The sequence below is a fragment of the Anomaloglossus baeobatrachus genome, chromosome 4, assembly GCF_048569485.1.
Source record: "Anomaloglossus baeobatrachus isolate aAnoBae1 chromosome 4, aAnoBae1.hap1, whole genome shotgun sequence".
Lineage (NCBI taxonomy): Eukaryota > Metazoa > Chordata > Amphibia > Anura > Aromobatidae > Anomaloglossus > Anomaloglossus baeobatrachus.
Window position 1 is genome coordinate 230,032,740 of NC_134356.1, and position 20,523 is coordinate 230,053,262.

General features: G+C 44.3%; 1 protein-coding gene across 4 annotated transcripts in view; it reads right to left on the reverse strand.

Moving 5' to 3' along the window:
• The window catches only part of LOC142303401 (putative tetratricopeptide repeat protein 41), a 118,560-nt gene that overhangs the window by 66,086 nt on the left and 31,951 nt on the right, over positions 1-20,523 (reverse strand). For all 4 annotated transcript variants that reach the window (XM_075344720.1, XM_075344721.1, XM_075344722.1 and 1 more), the window contains exons 4-5: positions 8,697-8,902; positions 2,119-2,282 (exon numbers count right to left, since the gene is read on the reverse strand). In XM_075344720.1, the coding sequence (XP_075200835.1) occupies positions 2,119-2,282; positions 8,697-8,902 (370 nt within the window). The remainder of the gene's footprint in view (positions 1-2,118; positions 2,283-8,696; positions 8,903-20,523) is intronic.

Consider the following 20,523-nt stretch of genomic DNA (forward strand, 5'->3'; position numbering starts at 1 on the left):
GCTAAATTGCTTGTACTTTCAAGACCTATCCGACAATACCCATTTGTGAAGATGGGAAAAACCCTTTAAAATAGACAGAACCCAATAACTGCTTTAAATGCTCCCTTTCACCTGATTCCTGTTGTCCAAACCACATCAGCATGAATAAGAGCATGTCTATATGAATTCAGCACAATTTTATTATTGCCTGAAACACATTGGTATTTCAGAGAAGATATACTGTACACATATACTTTAAAGATCCTGTCCCAACACCGCAGCAGGTGATTGATAGGTCTCTCCCTTGAGTGTACATAGGGACGGAATCATGAAGCCAAGCTCTGAGTCATGCTGTTCGCAGATTGGGACGTAAGAATCAGCTGACAGGTTCCCTTTAAAACGAAGCTCAATCGATCACTATTTTGCCTGATGTTAGAATTCTCCTATATCAAATTACTGTACAGCAGGAGTCCCCAACCTGCAGCTCAAGAGCCACGTGTGGTTCGTAGGCCTGTGATGTGTGGCTCCTCGCTGTCTGCCAGCTTGGTGCAGTAGCATGAGGTCTAGCAAACAGGTATGAAGAGCAGGTACCCACAGGGTGACTTTTGTGACAAGCCCGTACAGAACAGCAGATCTGAATGCAATATACTGGATGGGGGGAGATAGGATGATATCGCCACTTAGTTTGGTATATGATGGAACAGTGTGGTGAGTATATATATTTAAAGGGAACCAAACATCAGCATTTTCCTATATAAGGTGCAGGCAGTGCTGTACTGGCACTATCAGGCACAGTGTGTACATACCATTAGGGTGCAGCTCGGGTGTTTAGGCTGTGAAATTCAACTTTATAAAGTTTGAAAATTCATGTACTTTTTGTTGTGCACCTCGCTGCTAATGTCCGGGCGGGTTATGCACGTGTATCCCTGCCCTCCCCCGCCACCTGTTCCCCCTTCCCTCTGGCCGTATGTAAATTTCTAATCTTCAGTTACACGGCATCGGAGTTAGCGCCTGCGCATAGCGCTCATCTCCGGCGCCATATTTCTGAAGCCCACAGTATTATGTTGCATGAGAGGGCGGTGCATGAGAGGGCAGCGCATGCACCCTCGCTTCTTCAGATCTGTTGTGACCGCGGGAGCGCGCGCAGTCACAACAGGACTGGAGCACAGCTGATCTTACCCTGATTAGCTGCAGCAAACATTTGCTACGATATCGTCTGCTGCAGCTGATCGGTAAGATCAGCTGTTTTCCAGTCCTGTTGTGACCGCGCGCACTCCCGCGGTCACAACAGATCTGAAGAAGCGAGGGCGCATGCGCCGCCCTCTCATGCACCATAATACTGTGGGCTTCAGAATCAGAAACACGGCACCGGAGATGAGCGCTATGCGCAGGCGCTAAATCCGACGCCGTGTAACTGAAGATTAGAAATTTACATACGGCCAGAGGGAGGGAGTAACAGGCAGCGGGGAGTTGGCGGGGATCCACGTGCATAACCCGCCCGGACATTAGCAGAGAGGTGCACACGTCAATTAAAAAGTGCAGGAATTTTTAAACTTTATAAAGTTGAATTTCACAGCCTAAACACCCGAGCTGCCCACTAATGGTATGTACACAATGTGCATGATAGTGCCAGTACTGCACTGGCTGCACCTTATATAGGAAAATGCTGATGTTTGGTTCCCTTTAATGTAAAAATACTGAATGGGGGTAAATTGGTTTTACTGGCCAAAAAAGAGGGGCACAAGGTCTCGGTGTGCTTTTTGTGGGAACTTTGGCTATTTATATCATGTCACAGGTGTCACTATGAGGAATGGGTACCTGACTGTGGCTTGCGGCCATCTCTCAGAGCTGAATGTGGCTTGCGGCCATCTCTCAGAGCTGAATGTGGCTCTCACAGTAAAAAAAGTTGGAGCCCACTGCTCTATAGCATCACAGTAAAAAAAGTTGGAGCCCACTGCTCTATGGCATCAGCAGTAAAGACTACCCTATCCAAAAATCACCATAATATGCTCCACATAGAAACTGCACAAAAAGCGAAGCTGGGAAAAAAGAGCTCAGTAGTCTGCAAAATTCTGAATGCAGCATACATCAGTGTAACATATATTTATCTGACTTAGATAAAGATATAAATACCTATACCTGCTGTGCATTTAGACCCTGAATCCCTGTTAGCTCATCCACGCCATCTAGAACAAGGATACACGGTTTTAGAGCAACAGATGCCAGGAAAGCTTCCACAAGTAGTGCAAAGTCCCACAGGTCATTAATGTTCTCACTGGAATAAAAATCATCTGTCTGGATACCTGCAAATAAAGAGTCCCAGAATGAATATATATTCCTGATCATTTACTTTAAAGTATTAACTCCTTAATGCCTCTTCACTTGTGACAAAGCCAGGAGGGCAGAGAGGTACAGGGATGAAAGTCAGAACAGGAAAGGTTATCAGAATGTCCGATTATAGCATTGATTTTGCAGTGGGAAGTGGAAATATATAGGAGAGATATTCTGGATAAAGGGATCTAGAATAGAAATTACACAAAAGATGATCTAGCTATTCTCAAAAAATCCTACCTTAAAAGGGGAAGTTTTATCTAGAAAACCACTTCTTAAAAGAAGAGCACTCTGGTGACCTACTCAAAACTGGAAGACTGGCTCCTCCAAAGCTGGCCATCCAAAATAGATCGTTTATCTCGCCCAACTCCCCAATAAACAGGAATGCTTGGTTTGTTCCTATAGTTTCTATAAGAGCCGCTGCCAGACTCCCATTGATGTAGCGTAAGTGAGGAGAACAAATAGATTAGCCATTTAAATTCAGTAGCCGGATTCTTTTTTTCCCCCTGACATCCTTCTACATGAGGTTGGAATCGAGTTGGGAGACCCTGTACACTTACATGGATGCCCGATTAGGTGAAATTTTATCTCATGTGTATCCGGGCCTTAACCCCTTACAAACTGTAATGTCTAAAGGAAGCGTTGTATGGTCACGCCGATGAATGGGCCACCACGGTAGAAGCCACTTTATGGAGTGGCTGTGCACCTTGGTATATGGGAGGGTATACCATGTTATAATATGATCTAATTCCTCATGAATGGTTGTTGACAAGATGTGGCAAGCAAAGGCTCCAGAGAAAATTGTGGTCTTCAAGAATACAGGATAAATAGGTTTTACATGCCAGAAAAATACAAAATAACGTAAAGCCAAATATATATGAGTAGAGATGAGCAATGTTCGAGGTTCGCCAATTTCATGTTCCAGTGATTTTGGGGGGTGTTCGAGTCGTTTGACGAACTCGAACGATTTGCTAAAAGTTTGGCAGTTCGAGTTACGTTCGAGAACGGTTCGATCACCAAAAGCATGGCTTTTCACAGTAAGGCTATGTGCACATGTTGCTATCTGCATGCGTCCTGCGTCCCCAGCACAATCCCTCTCTCTTTCCTACTCACCGATCACGGGCACCTCGCTGCACGGCTGTCACAAATCTCCGGCGGCTTTTCCACTTTTGAAAATGGCTGCCGCTTCATTATTCCATCAGGTATTCCGTGCCTTCCCCGCCCACCGGCGCCCATGATTGGTTGCAGTCAGACACGCCACCACGATGAGTGACAGCAGTCTCACTGCAACCAATCACAGCCGCCGGCGTGCGGGTCTATATCGTGCAGTAAAATAAATAAATAATTAAAAAAAAAATGCGGTTCCCCCCAATTTTGATACCAGCCAGGATAAAGCCACACGGCTGGAGGCTCGTATTGTAAGGATGGGGAGCGCCACGTTATGGGGAGCCCACCACCCTAACAATATCACCCAACAGCCGCCCGGAATTGCCACATCCATTAGATGCGGCAGTCCCGGGACTCTACCCAGCTTATCCCGAATTGCCCTAGTGCGGTGGCAATCGGGGTAATAACGGGGTTAATCATGACAAGTGTCTCCCCGAGACACCTTCCATGATTAACCTGTAAGTGAAAGTAAAGAAACACACAGCGAAAAATCCTTTATTTGGAATAAAAGATAAAAAAAAACCTCATTTACCTCTTTATTAATCCCCAAACAACAATCCAGGTCCGAATCCACACGACACTGTCAGCTCTGCTACATGAAGATGACAGGAAGCCCCGTAGAACACGAGCGTTCTGTGTCCTCTCCACGTAGCACCTGAAGTGAGCCGCGCTGTCACTGGAGACTTCACTCTGCAATTCTCTGCGCGATTCCTAAAACTCAACATGGACAAAACAGAATTCATTGTCTTTCCTCCTCCTCACTCATCTCCTCCAACAAGCCTTTCCATCAAACTTGATGGTTGCTCACTCTCCCCAGTCTCACAAGCTCGTTGCCTTGGAGTGACCCTCGACTCTGCTCTATCCTTCAAGCCACACATCCAAGCCCTCTTCACCTCATGCCGATTACAACTCAAAAACATCTCCCGGATCCGTGCTTTCCTTAACCAAGAATCAGCAAAAACATTAGTGCATGCCCTCATCATCTCCCGCCTCGACTACTGCAACCTCCTGCTCTCTGGCCTCCCTTCCAACACTCTTGCAACCCTCCAATCTATCCTAAACTCTGCGGCCTGCTTAATCCACCTCTCCCCTCGCTACTCCCCAGCCTCGCCACTCTGCCAATCCCTTCACTGGCTTCCCATCACCCAATGACTCCAGTTCAAAACACTAACCATGACATACAAAGCCATGCACAACCTGTCTCCTCCCTACATCTGTGACCTAGTCTCCCGGTACCTACCTGCACGCAACCTCAGATCCTCACAAGATCTCCTTCTCTGCTCCTCCCTTATCTCCTCTTCCCACAATCGCATACAAGATTTCTCCCGTGTATCCCCCATACTCTGGAATGCTCTACCTCAGCACATCAGACTCTCCCCTACCGTGGAAAGCTTCAAGAGGAACCTCAAGACCCACCTCTTCCAACAAGCCTACAACCTACAATAGCCCTCAGTCCAGTAGACCACTGCGCAACCAGCTCTGTCCTCACCTATCGTACCATCACCCATTCCCTGTAGACTGTGAGCCCTCGTGGGCAGGGTCCTCTCTCCTCCTGTCCCAGTCTATTATGCACTGTTAATGATTGTTGTACGTATACCCTTTCACTTGTAAAGCGCCATGGAATAAATGGCGCTATAATAATAAATAATAATAATAATAATGTAGAGGTCAAGATAACCAAATCTTCCTATGCTTCTCATTAGAGCCAGTGGCTCAATGGATAGAGCTACTGCCTAAGGCCGGAGTCACACTTGCGAGTGCCTCGCGTGTTTCTCGCGCGAGTCTCTCAATGCATCACCCGTCACGGCCGCACACTCTCCGGACAGGAGCGTCTTAGCTGCATAGAGATACATGCAACCGACCCGCTCCTGTCCGGAGAGTGTGCGGCCGTGACGGGTGATGCAATGAGAGACTCACGCGAGGCACTCGCAAGTGTGACTCCGGCCTAAGAAGCATTACTTCACGAGTTCAAGTCCTGGCCGCCTCGGTAAAGAATTTAATCTAAAAAAATCAGAGCAGTTCACTGAATGAGGCTGCATTGCGCTCTCCTCTCTCTCTCTTGTTCTCTCTTTCTCGCTCTCTCTCTTCTCTCTCCTCTCTCTCTCTTTCTCTTCTCTCCTCTTCTCTCTCCCTCACTCTTCTCTTTTCTCTCTCTCTCCTCTCTTTTCTCTCTCTTGTTCTCTCTCTCCCCTCTCTCTTCTCTCTCCCCTGTCTCTTCTTCTCTCCTCTTCTCTCTCTCTTTTCTCTCTCTCAGACCTGGCGATGATCAGCTGATGCGGTCACCTGACGGAATCAGCTGACACTAAAAGTCGAGCGGTGAGGCCGGCTTTTTACCGCCCAGCCGGTTAAACTATAAGCTGATGCTGTCGGACAGGAGTCTGCCCAGAAGTGTTTAGTTTGTTTTTCTTGCACTGATGCATCAGCTGATTGTATAAAAGCCGTTTATGGAATCAGCTGCTGTGTCATGTGATTCAGGCCCTTGAGCCTGACACATCATCTGATCGCTTTGCCTTCCAGCAAACCGATCAGATGATATTGGATCCGGATTGGACGGCGCGGGACCCTTGACTCAGGATTACTGCGGAGGGGGGTTCTTTATTTCAGTAAAGATGGAGTCACTAATTGTGTTGTGTTTTATTTCTAATAAAAATATTTTTCTGTGTGTTGTGATTTTTTTTATCTATACTAGAAATTCATGGTGGCCATGTCTAATATTGGCGTGACACCATGAATTTCGGTCTTAGGGTCAGTTGATAATATACAGCTAGCCCTAACCCCATTATTACCCAGCGAGCCACCCGTCACCAGGGCAGCTGGAAGAGTTGGATACAGCGCCAGAAGATGGCGCTTCTATGAAAGCGTCATATTCTGGGGCGGCTGCGGACTGCAATTCGCAGCAGGGGTGCCCAGAAAGCTTGGGCACCCTGCACTGAGGATTTCAATCCCCAGCTGCCTAGTTGTACCTGGCTGGACACAAAAGTTGGGCGAAGCCCACGTCATTTTTTTTTTAATTATTTCATGAAATTCATGAAATAATTAAAAAACAAAAAAAGGGCTTCCCTTTATTTTTGGTTCCCTGCTGGGTACAAATAGGCAGCTGGGGGTTGGGGGCAGCCCACAGCTGCCTGCTGTACCTGGTTAGCATACAAAAACATGGCGAAGCCCACGTAATTTTTTTGGGAGGCAAAAAACTCCTGCATACAGCCCTGGATGGACACTAAAAAAAGAAAAAATATAGCTCACCGTATGATATTATGCTGGTAAATTCATGTTGTAGAGAAGGTCAGACGGTGCATGGAATAAGGGAGGCTCAAACGAGATTGCAGCAAAAAGAAAAAAATATCGAGCAGCAACATCTTCATGAGTAAAATATTTTTCTTAAAATTCCATTTTATTGAAAACTAATTAAAAAACATAGTGCAGCAAGTTATAAACACGCGGTTGGCGCGTTTCAGAAGTTAGACTTCCTTAATCATAACCATTGTTGCTATGGTTATTATTAAGGAAGTCTAACTTCTGAAATGGGTAAACCGCGTGTTTATAACTTGCTGCACTATGTTTTTTAATTAGTTTTCAATAAAATGGAATTTTAAGAAAAACATTTTCCCTATGAAGACATTGCTGCTGGATATTTTTTTCTTTTTGCTGCAGTCCTGGATGGAGTATGCTGAGCCTTGTAGTTCTGCAGCTGCTGTCTGTCTAAATGGAGTAGAGCAGACAGCAGCTGCAGAACTACAAGGCAGCATGCTCCATTCACTAGTGTATGCAGAAGAGCAGACAGCAGCTGCAGAACTACAAGATTCAGCATACTCCATCCAGGACTGTATGCAGGATTTTTTTGACCCCCAAAAAATTACGTGGGCTTCGCCATATTTTTGTATGCTAGCCAGGTACAGCAGGCAGGTAAGGCTGCCCCCAACCCCCAGCTGCCTATTGGTACCCGGCTGGGAACTAAAAAAATAGGGAGGCCCTTATTTTAATTATTTCATGAATTTCATGAATTAAAAAAAAAAAAAAAAAAAAAAATCGACATGGGCTTCGCCCCATTTTTGTGTCCAGCCAGGTACAACTAGGAAGCTGGGGATTGGAATCCGCAGCACAGGTTGGCCCGAGCTTTCTGGGCCCTTCTGCTGTGAATTGCAGTCCGCAGCTGCCCCAGAAAATGGCGCTTTCATAGAATCGCCATCATCTGGCGCTGTATCCAACTCTTCAGCAGCCCTGAAGCCGGGTGGCTTGCTGGGTAATAATGAGTTAATACTAGCTTTGTTTTACTAGCTAGTATTAACCCAGAGATTCTTAATGTCAGGCAAGTTTGACCCGGCCATTAAGAATCTCCAAAGGGTTAAAAAAAAGACACGACACATAGAAAAAATACTTTAATAGAAATAAATACACAGACACATTTAGAGACTCCATGTTTATTACTCCTTGTCACCCCACCACGATCCGGGTTTTCTGTCTTCTTTCTCCTTCAAGCCATGCAGCTCTGCTATATCAGACAGCACTGCATGGGAGGCAGACACTGCTGCTTCCCATGCAGTCTAATCACTCAGTGAGAGTGAGCAGAGGCTGCGGGTTGTAAGCGGTGACATCACCGCTGACAGGCGGTTACTATAGCAACGGTGCTCCGATTACGTGATTCCCGGTGCCGCAATTCACCAGCTGTGGCAGCCAGTCCTTGCATGTGGGCTGACTCTGTAAACAGTGCCTACATGCAGGAACGGGGAAGCCGACCATGTGCCAGAGCATCTCGCCGGTAAACGGAGATGCACAAATGAGCACCGCGTACCGGAGAGATGCACTGACAGGACCTAGGATGACGTCTAGCCATGTGACCAGTCTGTAGCCAATGAGATGATACACACGTGACTGGTCACATGCTATTTTGACGTCACAGAAGGTCCTATTAGCAGTGCTGGTTACCGGGATGAAGCAGCGATTATCGGAAGGAAAAGCGGTGGAAGACAGAGTGCAGGACGCGTCGCGGGGACATGTAAGTGTAATGGCAATGTTTATTAACTGTATGTGTACATGTGTAATGTGTTTTTATGCGTTTGTGTATGCCTGCCATTGTTTTCAATGGGGTTCAAGTTGGTTCGTCGAACGTTCGACGAACTTGTCCTCCGTTCGACGAACCGAACTCGAACTCTAGGGGGGTGGCTCATCTTTAATATTGAGTATTCAATGACTTAGTTACAATAAATGAGAATATTATTTACCAAAGTAATCACACTGAAGCAAAATGATGCAATGTCGCATGAAGCACATGATGTCATCACTACGTCCACTACTTCTCACAAAATAGGAGATTACGGCAACATTGGGGATTAAGCCTTTACGTGAGTGCAGCCATTTTGCAAGCGTTGTTGACTTTCCACTTCCACTCACTCCATGTAATAACAGAATGGACTTCTCCGTCTCCAACCTGGGGTAACAAAAAAAGCAGGACAGAGATTAGAATTTTCTTTGTCGTATACAGTTATAAATAAATATGAAACTACACCGTGTGCAGAATTATTAGGCAAGTTGTATTTTAGAGGATTTTTTTATTATTGATCAACAACTATGTTCTCAATCAACCCAAAAGACTCATAAACATCAAAGCTTAATATTTTTGGAAGTTGGAGTGGGTTTTTTTTAGATTTAGCTATCTTAGGAGGATATCTGTCTGTGCAGGTAACTATTACTGTGCAGACTTATTAGGCAACTTAATAAAAAACAAATATATTCCCATCTCACTTGTTTATTTTCACCAGGTAAACCAATATAACTGCACAAAATTTTGAAATAAACATTTCTGACATGCAAAAACAAAACCCCAAAAAATTAGTGACCGATATAGCCACCTTTCTTTATGATGGCACTCAACAGCCTATCATCCATAGATTCTGTCAGTTGCTTGATCTGTTTACGATCAACATTGCGTGCAGCAGCCACCACAGCCTCCCAGACACTGTTCCGAGAGGTGTACTGTTTTCCCTTCCTGTAGATCTTACATTTTATGAGGGACCACAGGTTCTCTATGGGGTTCAGATCAGGTGAACAAGGGAGCCATGTCATTATTTTTTGATCTTTTAGACTTATACTGGCCAGCCACGCTGTGGAGTAGTTGGATGCATGTGATGGAGCATTGTCCTGCATGAAAATCATGTTTTTCTTGAACGATACCGACTTCTTCCTGTGCTTGAAGAAGTTGTCTTCCAGAAACTGGCAGTAGGTCTGGGAGTTGAGCTTCACTCCATCCTTAACCCAAAAAGATCCCACAAGTTCATCTTTGATGATACCAGCCCATACCAGTACCCCACCTCCACCTTGCTGGCGTCTGAGTCGGAGTGGAGCTCTCTGCCCTTTACTGATCCAGCCTCTGGCCCATCCATCTGGCCCATCAAGGGTCACTCTCATTTCATCAGTCCATAAAACCTTTGAAAAATCAGTCTTAAGATATTTCTTGGCCCAGTCTTGACGTTTTATCTTATGTTTCTTGTTCAAAGGTGGTCGTTTTTCAGCCTTCCTTACCTTGGCCATTTCCCTGAGTATGGCTCACCTTGTGCTTTTTGATACTCCAGTAACGTTGAATTTTACACTTAGAAAAACAGTTTACAGGTAGTATATCAATTAGTTACACCCAAGGCTACCTCAATTAGTATATCTAAAACCAATTTTTAATGAAATAGATTAAAACAATTTAGAATTCCACCTGTGAAATGTGACACACACAAAAAATCCCAGGACCATGATACAGCCTCAATGGTATTCACCTCCGGAACACAACGGTTGTTCCAATTTTATATCACTCTTATGGGATTCAAAAGTTAGAAAGATCTCTAAATGACCCTCCTTCTCTCTTTCCTCTACCTGCCAATGGAGATATAACCAAAGTTACACGCACCCTAACGGTAAAAAGGTGCCCCCATTCCTCGGCGGCTTTCCCTCCTATGATATCCCTATACTCCCTTCTTATCGGGTAGTCTGAGGGGCTATACCATCAAATAGTGAGGGAATATAGAAAATAGTATACACTTATCTGAGATAATTCAGGTCAAAAATTCGTTAGCGTTTATTTCTCCCTTGAGGTGAAGGTGTCCCGGCTTTCATGGTCCTCAACCCAATACCATAAAATCACAAAGTCTCGACGCGTTTCTCCCCATTACATCCACTGGGGTTCATCAGGAGACGATATTTAATAAGGGGCCCAATCGCCTGTGGAATAAATATATATCAAAATAACCCCAAATCCAAACCACATGAAATGTCTATAAGATATTGGAAAAAGCAGCAGTTAACATACCAGAGAGTTTTCAGGGGGCTACTTGTTCTGCAGCACGCACCTCTCCATGCAGATGTATCGCATGGACGACCTGCTCTGCAGCTGCTCACAGTTAAATGCCCCCCATGTAAAGCTAATTGGTTAGATGATTAACCCCAACCACGCCTACATCTCCATGGAAACCCTGGAAGTTTGTCATGATAAGCCAATCATCAGACCGGGAAATCACGGCCCGCGCCGGATGTAAATAAACCCATGTGACCTATCAAAGTCACATGATCGCATAAGCCACGTCACCTTATTACCATATGCACGCCCAGCGTGCAAGGTCCAGAAATGACGTGCAGCAGATAAGCCTTCCAGCTGACAACGTCTGAATGGGCGTAAATCATCAAAGGCACATGACCACCCAATTTACATCATCCCAGGTACGGAGCAAGGCTCGGCCCCCCTCCGCATCATTCATTCACAAGCAAGGGATCCAGGACTAATAGGAGGAAAACGGCACGATCGCCTATATAGCAAACACACTCCCATTACCTCCAGTAAGCGCATCCTCACCAGGCTATAGTTTGCAGACTCCCGGCTATGGAGAAAAACTCCGTCCCCCTCTCTGCATCATTCACTTTAAAGCAGGGGATCCGAGACTGGTAGAGGGAAATCGGCACAGTCGCCTGGGGAGCAAATACTCTCCCAAAACAATAATGAGCGCATTCTCCCATAGCCACATAAGGCATAACCCTACAGAAAAAAAGGGGGGGGGGGGAGAGGGGGGGGGATTTAATCAGCACAGCACATTACATGGGTTCAAAAAATGGGGTCAATTGAAGATAATAAAGATCTAATTAAAAGAATCCCATGGAGGTGAAGATAATTTCACCACTCCAAATATGGCCTATTCCTTTACGGAATTATACTAGCCAGGCGGTTACAAATCAGAATTTATTTTGATGCAGAACCAGCAAAGGTCTCCATTCTAGGACAGACACCCCCTACAGGAAACATCCAAACGTTAGCTGCTCATTCAAGCCCTTAGGATGTACACAATCAAATCGATATATCCACCTACTCTCCCTTTGTAGGAGGATTTTGTTCCAATTGCCCTTTCTGATCGGCTCTGGGACAACTTCAATGATTTTAAAACCGATGGAATTTAGGTCTCCCCCATGGACCTGTCTAATATGTCGTGAGATCGAGGTGTCCCTCTCATTCCGAATGTCTCCCAGGTGTTCCCCTATCCGCTTTCTCAATTCCCTTTTTGTCTTTCCAATGTAGTTCAGGGGGCAAGTGCAACTCGCCACGTAAATAACCCCCTCAGTACCACAATTGGCAAAATCTCAAATTAGGTACTCCCGGTCCGTGCTGGCGGAAACCACCTTTTTTCCAGGACAGATCCACCTACAAAACTTACAGTGTCCACATCTGTAAACTCCATCAATTTTCCTTTCTAACCATGTCCTTTCTTTTTGGGGGGCCTGATAAAAACTATGCACTAGCCTATCTTTCAGGGACTTACTCTTACGGAAGGTGATCATGGGCCGTACCCCAACAAAGTCTCTCAAGTAACGTTGCAGCTCTGAAATATGGCCAAACTGCTGGAAAATGGAATCTTGGCAGCTTCACGCTTGATTTTCCTGACGTTTTATCTTATGTTTCTTGTTCAAAGGTGGTCGTTTTTCAGCCTTCCTTACCTCGGCCATGTCCCTGAGTATGGCACACCTTATGCTTTTTGATACTCCAGTAACGTTGCAGCTCTGAAATATGGCCAAACTGGTGGCAAATGGCATCCTGGCAGCTTCACGCTTGATTTTCCTCAATTCATGGGCAGTTATTTTGCGCCTTTTTTGTCCAACATGCTTCTTACGACCCTGTTGGCTATTTGTCATGAAACGTTTGATTGTTCGGTGATCATGCTTCAACAGTTTGGCAAATTTCAAGACTGCTGCATCCCTCTGCAAGACTTCTCACAATTTTGGACTTTTCAGAGCCCGTCAAATCTCTCTTCTGACCCATTTTGCCAAAGGAAAGGAAGTTGCCTAATAATTAAGCACACCTTATATAGGGTTTTGATGTCATTACACCACACCCCTTTTCATTACAGAGATGCACATCACCTTATTTATTTAATTGGTAGTTGGCTCTCAAGCCTATACAGCGTGGAGTAGGACAACATGTATAAAAATTATCACGTGATCAAAATACTCATTTGCCTAATAAGTCTGCACAAAGTGTACAAGGTAAACATGTAAAATGTCCCCAATCTTCAGCGCAACTTGCCAGTAATTTTTTTTGCAGATGTTGTTGATTTTACTTAAAAGGTAAATGCTCAAAATGTATCCAAAATATGTAACTCTCTACCCCCTGCCATTAATCTCTGATGATAGGCTGTAGAAGGGATATCTCAATTACAGCACGACTGCTGCAGCCAATCACCGTGCTCAGTGGTCTTGTGCAGACGACATTGGCATCATTGCTCAATCCAGTGATTGGCTGCAGTGGTCCCATGCTGTAATTGTGTGGTCACTGCTGCAGCCTGTCAATGAAAGCCAAAGAGAGGCAGTTCTCGCCCAGTGGGTGAGTAAAGCTCATTTTGGTATTTTGAACCTTGGAAAGCCTGTGGGAATTGAAAGTTATTCATGGAAAAACCTTTTATAACAGGACTGATAAATCTGATAAATCATGTTGTAAATTAGGAAACATATTTATTTGTCCTGAAAATCAAAAACTCCAAATATACTATGATGTAAATTCTCTAAACAAGTTAAGACATGGGAACTTTGCTGTTCCAATTGCAATGTGAGAGTAAAAGGGGGGGGGGGGTCATATTAATTTTGGGCAATGTACTGGCAAGCTTCAAAATGATTTATTACACAACTTCGTGGAATGGAGGATAAAAAATGTCACATATGTGTCATGGCCTGTCACGGAGGTATCACAGCCGACTGACAATCCAGTGGCAGCGAGTGCTAGAAGATCACAGAGATTGACAGCACATGTTGTTATCTGACAGTTCCCAGTTTCTGCAGCAGGTGGACACTATGACCCTGGAGAACTGACATCCTGCCTCTCAGTTGCTATCCTCTGACTTCCTTTATTAACCTCAACCTGGGGTGGTTTACGTTCGGTTATAGTTGGCTCCTTGCTAAGGTCTAGAGAGGTCGTCTCCTCTTGCTCCAGCGACTTCTATGGTTGCTGCTCCTCAGATAAGAGTTTGTCTTTTGCTATCTACCAGGGCTCTGGCGATGCCAGTCATGATTCCCCTGTATTGTTTCCTTGTGTTTTCCTCTAGTATTCGTGGTGTTGACTAGCGCTCACACCCACCATCCATACTTAGGTCCCATTTCCCAGGGTAAGACAGGGCTCCAGGTATCCAGCCCGGCGACAGATGCGGAACCTGTATAGGGTCGGTGAGGGCAGTGAGGGTGGGCTGCAGGTTATTGTCAGGGGTCACCACTTCCCCCTTTCCCTAGCTATAAGGCATTCCTTCCCCCCTTGCTGTGTGTTGTCCTATACGGCTGGTATAACCTCTCTCAGCTGCCATTCGCAATAATATACAGTTAGGTCCAGAAATATTTGGACAGTGACACAATTTTCGCGAGTTGGGCTCTGCATGCCACCACATTGGATTTGAAATGAAACCTCTACGACAGAATTCAAGTGCAGATTGTAACGTTTAATTTGAAGGTTTGAACAAAAATATCTGATAGAAATTGTAGGAATTGTACACATTTCTTTACAAACACTCCACATTTTAGGAGGTCAAAAGTAATTGGACAAATAAACCAAACCCAAAACAAATTTTTTATTTTCAATATTTTGTTGCGAATCCTTTGGAGTCAATCACTGCCTTAAGTCTGGAACCCATGGACATCACCAAACGCTGGGTTTCCTCCTTCTTAATGCTTTGCCAGGCCTTTACAGCCGCAGCCTTCAGGTCTTGCTTGTTTGTGGGTCTTTCCGTCTTAAGTCTGGATTTGAGCAAGTGAAATGCATGCTCAATTAGGTTAAGATCTGGTGATTGACTTGGCCATTGCAGAATGTTCCACTTTTTTTCACTCATGAACTCCTGGGTAGCTTTGGCTGTATGCTTGGGGTCATTGTCCATCTGTACTATGAAGCGCCGTCCGATCAACTTTGCGGCATTTGGCTGAATCTGGGCTGAAAGTATATCCCGGTACACTTCAGAATTCATCCGGCTACTCTTGTCTGCTGTTATGTCATCAATAAACACAAGTGACCCAGTGCCATTGAAAGCTATGCATGCCCATGCCATCACGTTGCCTCCACCATGTTTTACAGAGGATGTGGTGTGCCTTGGATCATGTGCCATTCCCTTTCTTCTCCAAACTTTTTTCTTCCCATCATTCTGGTACAGGTTGATCTTGGTCTCATCTGTCCATAGAATACTTTTCCAGAACTGAGCTGGCTTCATGAGGTGTTTTTCAGCAAATTTAACTCTGGCCTGTCTATTTTTGGAATTGATGAATGGTTTGCATCTAGATGTGAACCCTTTGTATTTACTTTCATGGAGTCTTCTCTTTACTGTTGACTTAGAGACAGATACACCTACTTCACTGAGAGTGTTCTGGACTTCAGTTGATGTTGTGAACGGGTTCTTCTTCACAAAAGAAAGTATGCGGCGATCATCCACCACTGTTGTCATCCGTGGACGCCCAGGCCTTTTTGAGTTCCCAAACTCACCAGTCAATTCCTTTTTTCTCAGAATGTACCCGACTGTTGATTTTGCTACTCCAAGCATGTCTGCTATCTCGCTGATGGATTTTTTCTTTTTTTTCAGCCTCAGGATGTTCTGCTTCACCTCAATTGAGAGTTCCTTAGACCGCATGTTGTGTGGTCACAGCAACAGCTTCCAAATGCAAAACCACACACCTGTAATCAACCCCAGACCTTTTAACTACTTCATTGATTACAGATTAACGAGGGAGACGCCTTCAGAGTTAATTGCAGCCCTTAGAGTCCCTTGTCCAATTACTTTTGGTCCCTTGAAAAAGAGGAGGCTATGCATTACATAGCTATGATTCCTAAACCCTTTCTCCGATTTGGATGTGAAAACTCTCATATTGCAGCTGAGAGTGTGCACTTTCAGCCCATATTATATAGATAATTGTATTTCTGAACATGTTTTTGTAAACAGCTAAAATAACAAAACTTGTGTCACTGTCCAAATATTTCTGGACCTAACTGTATGTTCATCACTATCATCTTAGTCCCCAGTCAATGGGGAAATTTCTGTTCTTCATTGACTGGGACAGTGTGTATGGATCGTCGTGGAACCCCCTTATTGGATTACACAAGACCCGGATTTGTTTTTTTCTTTCCAATAAATTAGTGAAAGAGGGAATGTTTTTTCAATTATAAATTTGTTTGTTGTCTATTTTTTTTTTTTAATTACCGACTGGGTTGTGATGTCAGGTATCTGATAGACGCCATGACATCACTAACCACAGGGCTTGATGCCAGGTGACATTACACATCTGGTGTCAACCCCAGATATTACCCCGTTTGCCACCGCACTAGGGCATCGGGATGAGCTGAGGAAAAACAACCGGATTGGCACATCTAATGGATGCGCCATTTCTGGAGTGGCTGCAGTCTGCTATTTTTAGGCTGGAGAGGGTCCAAGAACCACGGACCTCCCTAGTCTGAGAATACCAGACCACAGCTGTCCACTTTACCTTGGCTGGTGATCCAATTTGAGGGGTACCCCACATTTTTTGTTTTAAATTATTTATTTAATTTAAAATAACAGCGTGGGGTGCCCTCTGTTTTGGATTACCAGCCAAGGTGAAGTGGACAGCTGTGGTCAGCAGGCTGCAGCTGTCTGCTTTACCCAAGCTGGCTACAAAAGATAGGGGGGACCCCACGTCGTTTTTTTTTAATTATTATTTTTTTTTTGGGTTAAATACAAGGCTAAGCACCCTTTAATGTCACATGAAAGGCACTAATGGGTGCAAGATTACAAAATGCAGGGGAGTGGGATATTCTATATGTCTTTCTCATCTATTCTCGATCTATCCCTCTAGCTATCCTTCTATTCATTCATTCCTCTATCTCCCTATTTATCCCTCTGTCCCTCTATCTATCCCTCTATCTACGTCTATCTATCTATTTATTTATCAAGCTGCTTCCATTTTTTTGTAGTCTGCAAAAAAAACGGAAGGCACACGAATGACAGTCGGATGACACACAGCCCTTGAACGGAACGGATGTTACATGGATGCAGGACTGTTTTTTGCGGACCGCAAAAACGGGACGGTCTTGTGAATGTTGCCTAAGAGTAAATAATCCCTGTAATGAGTGAAAACGTCTGTAAATGTTTGTATTAAAATGTTGTTTATTGTGCCTGTGCGCATATTCCGTAATATATTCCTCTGTCCTGTCTGAATTATTATATAATACCTCTATGGGACAGCATGGGACTCACTAAATAGCCTTGTCCATTGTTGCCCTGGAGTCATAGATTAACATTTAAAAGAAGCAACCTATCACATCCAGAAACACTATTTACCTGAATATACATGGGTAATCTGTAGGTAAACACTGTTTAAATCCTGTGTATCCGGCTTACTGGAGCAAGAACAGAGAGAAAATTAAGTTATATTCTCTTTGCACTCACTCACTTTCAGTCATCGGAGTGGTGCAGGGAACTACGGTAATAGTCATCACTCACTACACAGTGAGGACAGTTCTAACTCCCTAAAGCTTTGATCGACAGACTGCTTTGAAACATGTGTGCAGAGCAAGCTGTCAATCAATATGACGGGGAGTGAATACAGCATGCTCACTGTGAAATAAATAGTGACTGTAACCACGCCTTGCACCACCCTGATAAGAAGCGAACAGCTAGGCTATGTGCGCACAGTGCGTTTTTCGCGGCGTTTTTGCGCGTTTTTCGGGTGCGTTTTTGGCCTCAAAACTGCAGGACTTTGCTTCCCCAGCAAAGTCTATGAGTTTTCATTTTTGCTGTCCGCACACATCTTTTTTTTACCTGCGTTTTTGAGTTAAAAAAAAAAAATGGACATGTCAGTTCTTTCCTGCGTTTTTCTGCGTTTTCCGCCCATGCAATGCATTTGAAAAACGCAGCAAAACGCAGAGATCAAAAACGCAGCAAAACGCAGCCAAAAACGCACCAAATCGCGGCAAAAACGCATGCGTTTTTTGATGCGTTTTTTCGACGCAGGTGCGTTTTTAGCGGCCAAAAACGCACAAAAACGCAGCGTCAAAAAGACGCAGTGTGCGAACCTAGCCCTACAGTGAGAATATACCATCATTTTCTCCCTGTAGCCGCAGCTCAAGTAAGAATAAACAGTGTTTGAATGCGAAACCGATACACAAAAGACTATGGTCAAAAAAGTATAATAATAAAATTCAGATTTATTGACAAATAGAATAAACAAAGTAGATCCATTAGTGCACTCATTACTCTACTGTTTATTTTAACTTTCTTATGCTATTTGTCAAAAAAAAAAATATGATGTTATTACTATATTTTTTGGCCACTGTCCTTTTTTATCGGTTTGTCAGTCAAAGTTAACTATGGGCCAGAGTGTTATATCACTACTTTTAATAAAGATTACCTTTACTTATACACACGTGTTAAATATTTTTTGATGATTTATTTCCTTTATTGATATCTCCTCGAATGGCTGAAATGTTTGGTTCTATGTAGGGTTTAAATGGTATTTGCCTGCAGATTAACTCTATCTATGCAGGTAAAAAATGTTTCTGGAAATAACAGTTCCCTTTTAAACAAAGGTAACATCTGCATTGAGATTGTATAGTCACCCTGTGTTTCTGTGGGTTTTTTCTTGGTTCTCCGATTTCCAGTCTACAAAAACATATTTAACTTATCTGGTCAACGAAGCCTCCACCATTAGATTAAATAGGCCAATTCATACATTCTAACAGTGGCCTTAATAAACGTTCTCAGATAACTGTTGCTTCTCTCTCCATATGCTAATTAACGAGGACTAGGCCAAGGGACGCAATTTGCCTTAGGGTACCGTCTCACTAAACAACGTAGCAGGATCGCTGTTGCGTCGCTACATGGTCGCTGGTGAGCTGTCAATCAGGCAGATCTCACCAGCGACCAGCCACCAGTGACTCTTGGTAACCAGGGTAAATATCGGGTAACTAAGCAAAGCGCTTTGATTGGTTACCCGATATTTACCTTGGTTACCAGCGTACACGCGCTGGCTCCCTGCACACGTAACCAGGGTACACATCGGGTTACTAAGCAAAGCGCTTTGCTTAGTTACCCGATATTTACCATGGTTACCAGCGTACACCGCTTAGCGCTGGCTCCCTGCACACGTAGCCAGGGTAAATATCGGGTAACTAAGCAAAGCACTTTGCTTAGTAACCCGATATGTACCCTGGTTACGTGTGCAGGGAGCCAGTGTTAAGCGGTGTACGCTGGTAACGAGGGTAAATATCGGGTAACTAAGTAAAGCGCTTTGCTTGGTTACCCGATATTTACCTTAGTTACCAGCATACGCTGCTTACACAGAGTCGGTGGTCGTTGGTCTCCCGGCGTCAAACACGCCGATATGTACTGCACAGCGGGAGACCAACGAGCAAAAAATGAACCAGAACAGTGTGTAACGATCAGCGATTTCACAGCAGGGGCCAGGTCGCTGCTTAGTGTCACACACAGCGAAATCGCTGATGAGGTCACTGGTATGTCACAAAACCTGTGACTCAGCAGCGATATGTGAGAAGTACCCCTTACACTAGTCCGATCTCATATTCATGCCTCCATCGGTGTGATTGTAGTCTTCCTCACTGTTCCGATAATTTCTTCAGTGTCAACCTCAGATGAGGAAATTATGTTCCCCTCTGTGTGATTGACATGATCCTCACTGCCCTGACATAATAATATAATATTTATTCATTTATATAGCACTATTAATCCCACAGCGCTTACATACAATGGCATCATTGTCCCCATTGGGGCTCACAATCTAGGTTCCCTATCAGTATGTTTCTGGAGTGTGTAAGGAAACTGTAGAACCCGGAGGAAACCCACGCAAACACGGGGAGAACATACAAACTCCTTGCAGATGGTGTCCTTGGTCGGATTTGAACCCAGGACCCCAGCGCTGCAAGACTGTAGTGGTAACCACTGAGCCACCGTGCTACCCATCTCTTTACTGCTGCGCTCAGATCTTGTAATCGTGGTGTCATTGACATCTTACTCACTGACTCCCTTATCTCTTCAGTGCTGGTCCTAGATCCTGTAATCATGTCCCCCTCGGTGTGATTTTCCATCTCCATGACTGTACCTATCATTTCTTCAGTGCTGGGCTCAGGTCCTGTAGTCGTCTTACTTACTGTCCTCCTCATCTCTTCAGTGTTGGAGTGTTGCGCATATACACATCTCATGTACGGTGACAATTTGGGAGACTTGGGGCACACACACACACACACACACACACACACACATATACAGGGTGATTGTACAGGATATTTTGGTGCTATATAAGCTTTTTTTCTACTGGCAAATACCATAACAGAAAAAAAGGATATCATGCCTGGTGAATAAACATATTGAATGAAGTTGGAGTGCTGCACATTTGTTTTCCTTGGATCTAGCGGTGTCATTGGATTGGGATACTTTACTGTTTGCACCCGTTTTGTGGATCTTTAATTTTAAAGTGCGCTGCCTCCATTTTTCTTTATTGGCAAATACCATCAGTTATCCCAACAATCTTTGTTTCTCCAGGCTGAAGATGTTAGAGGCGCTTTCATTAACTACA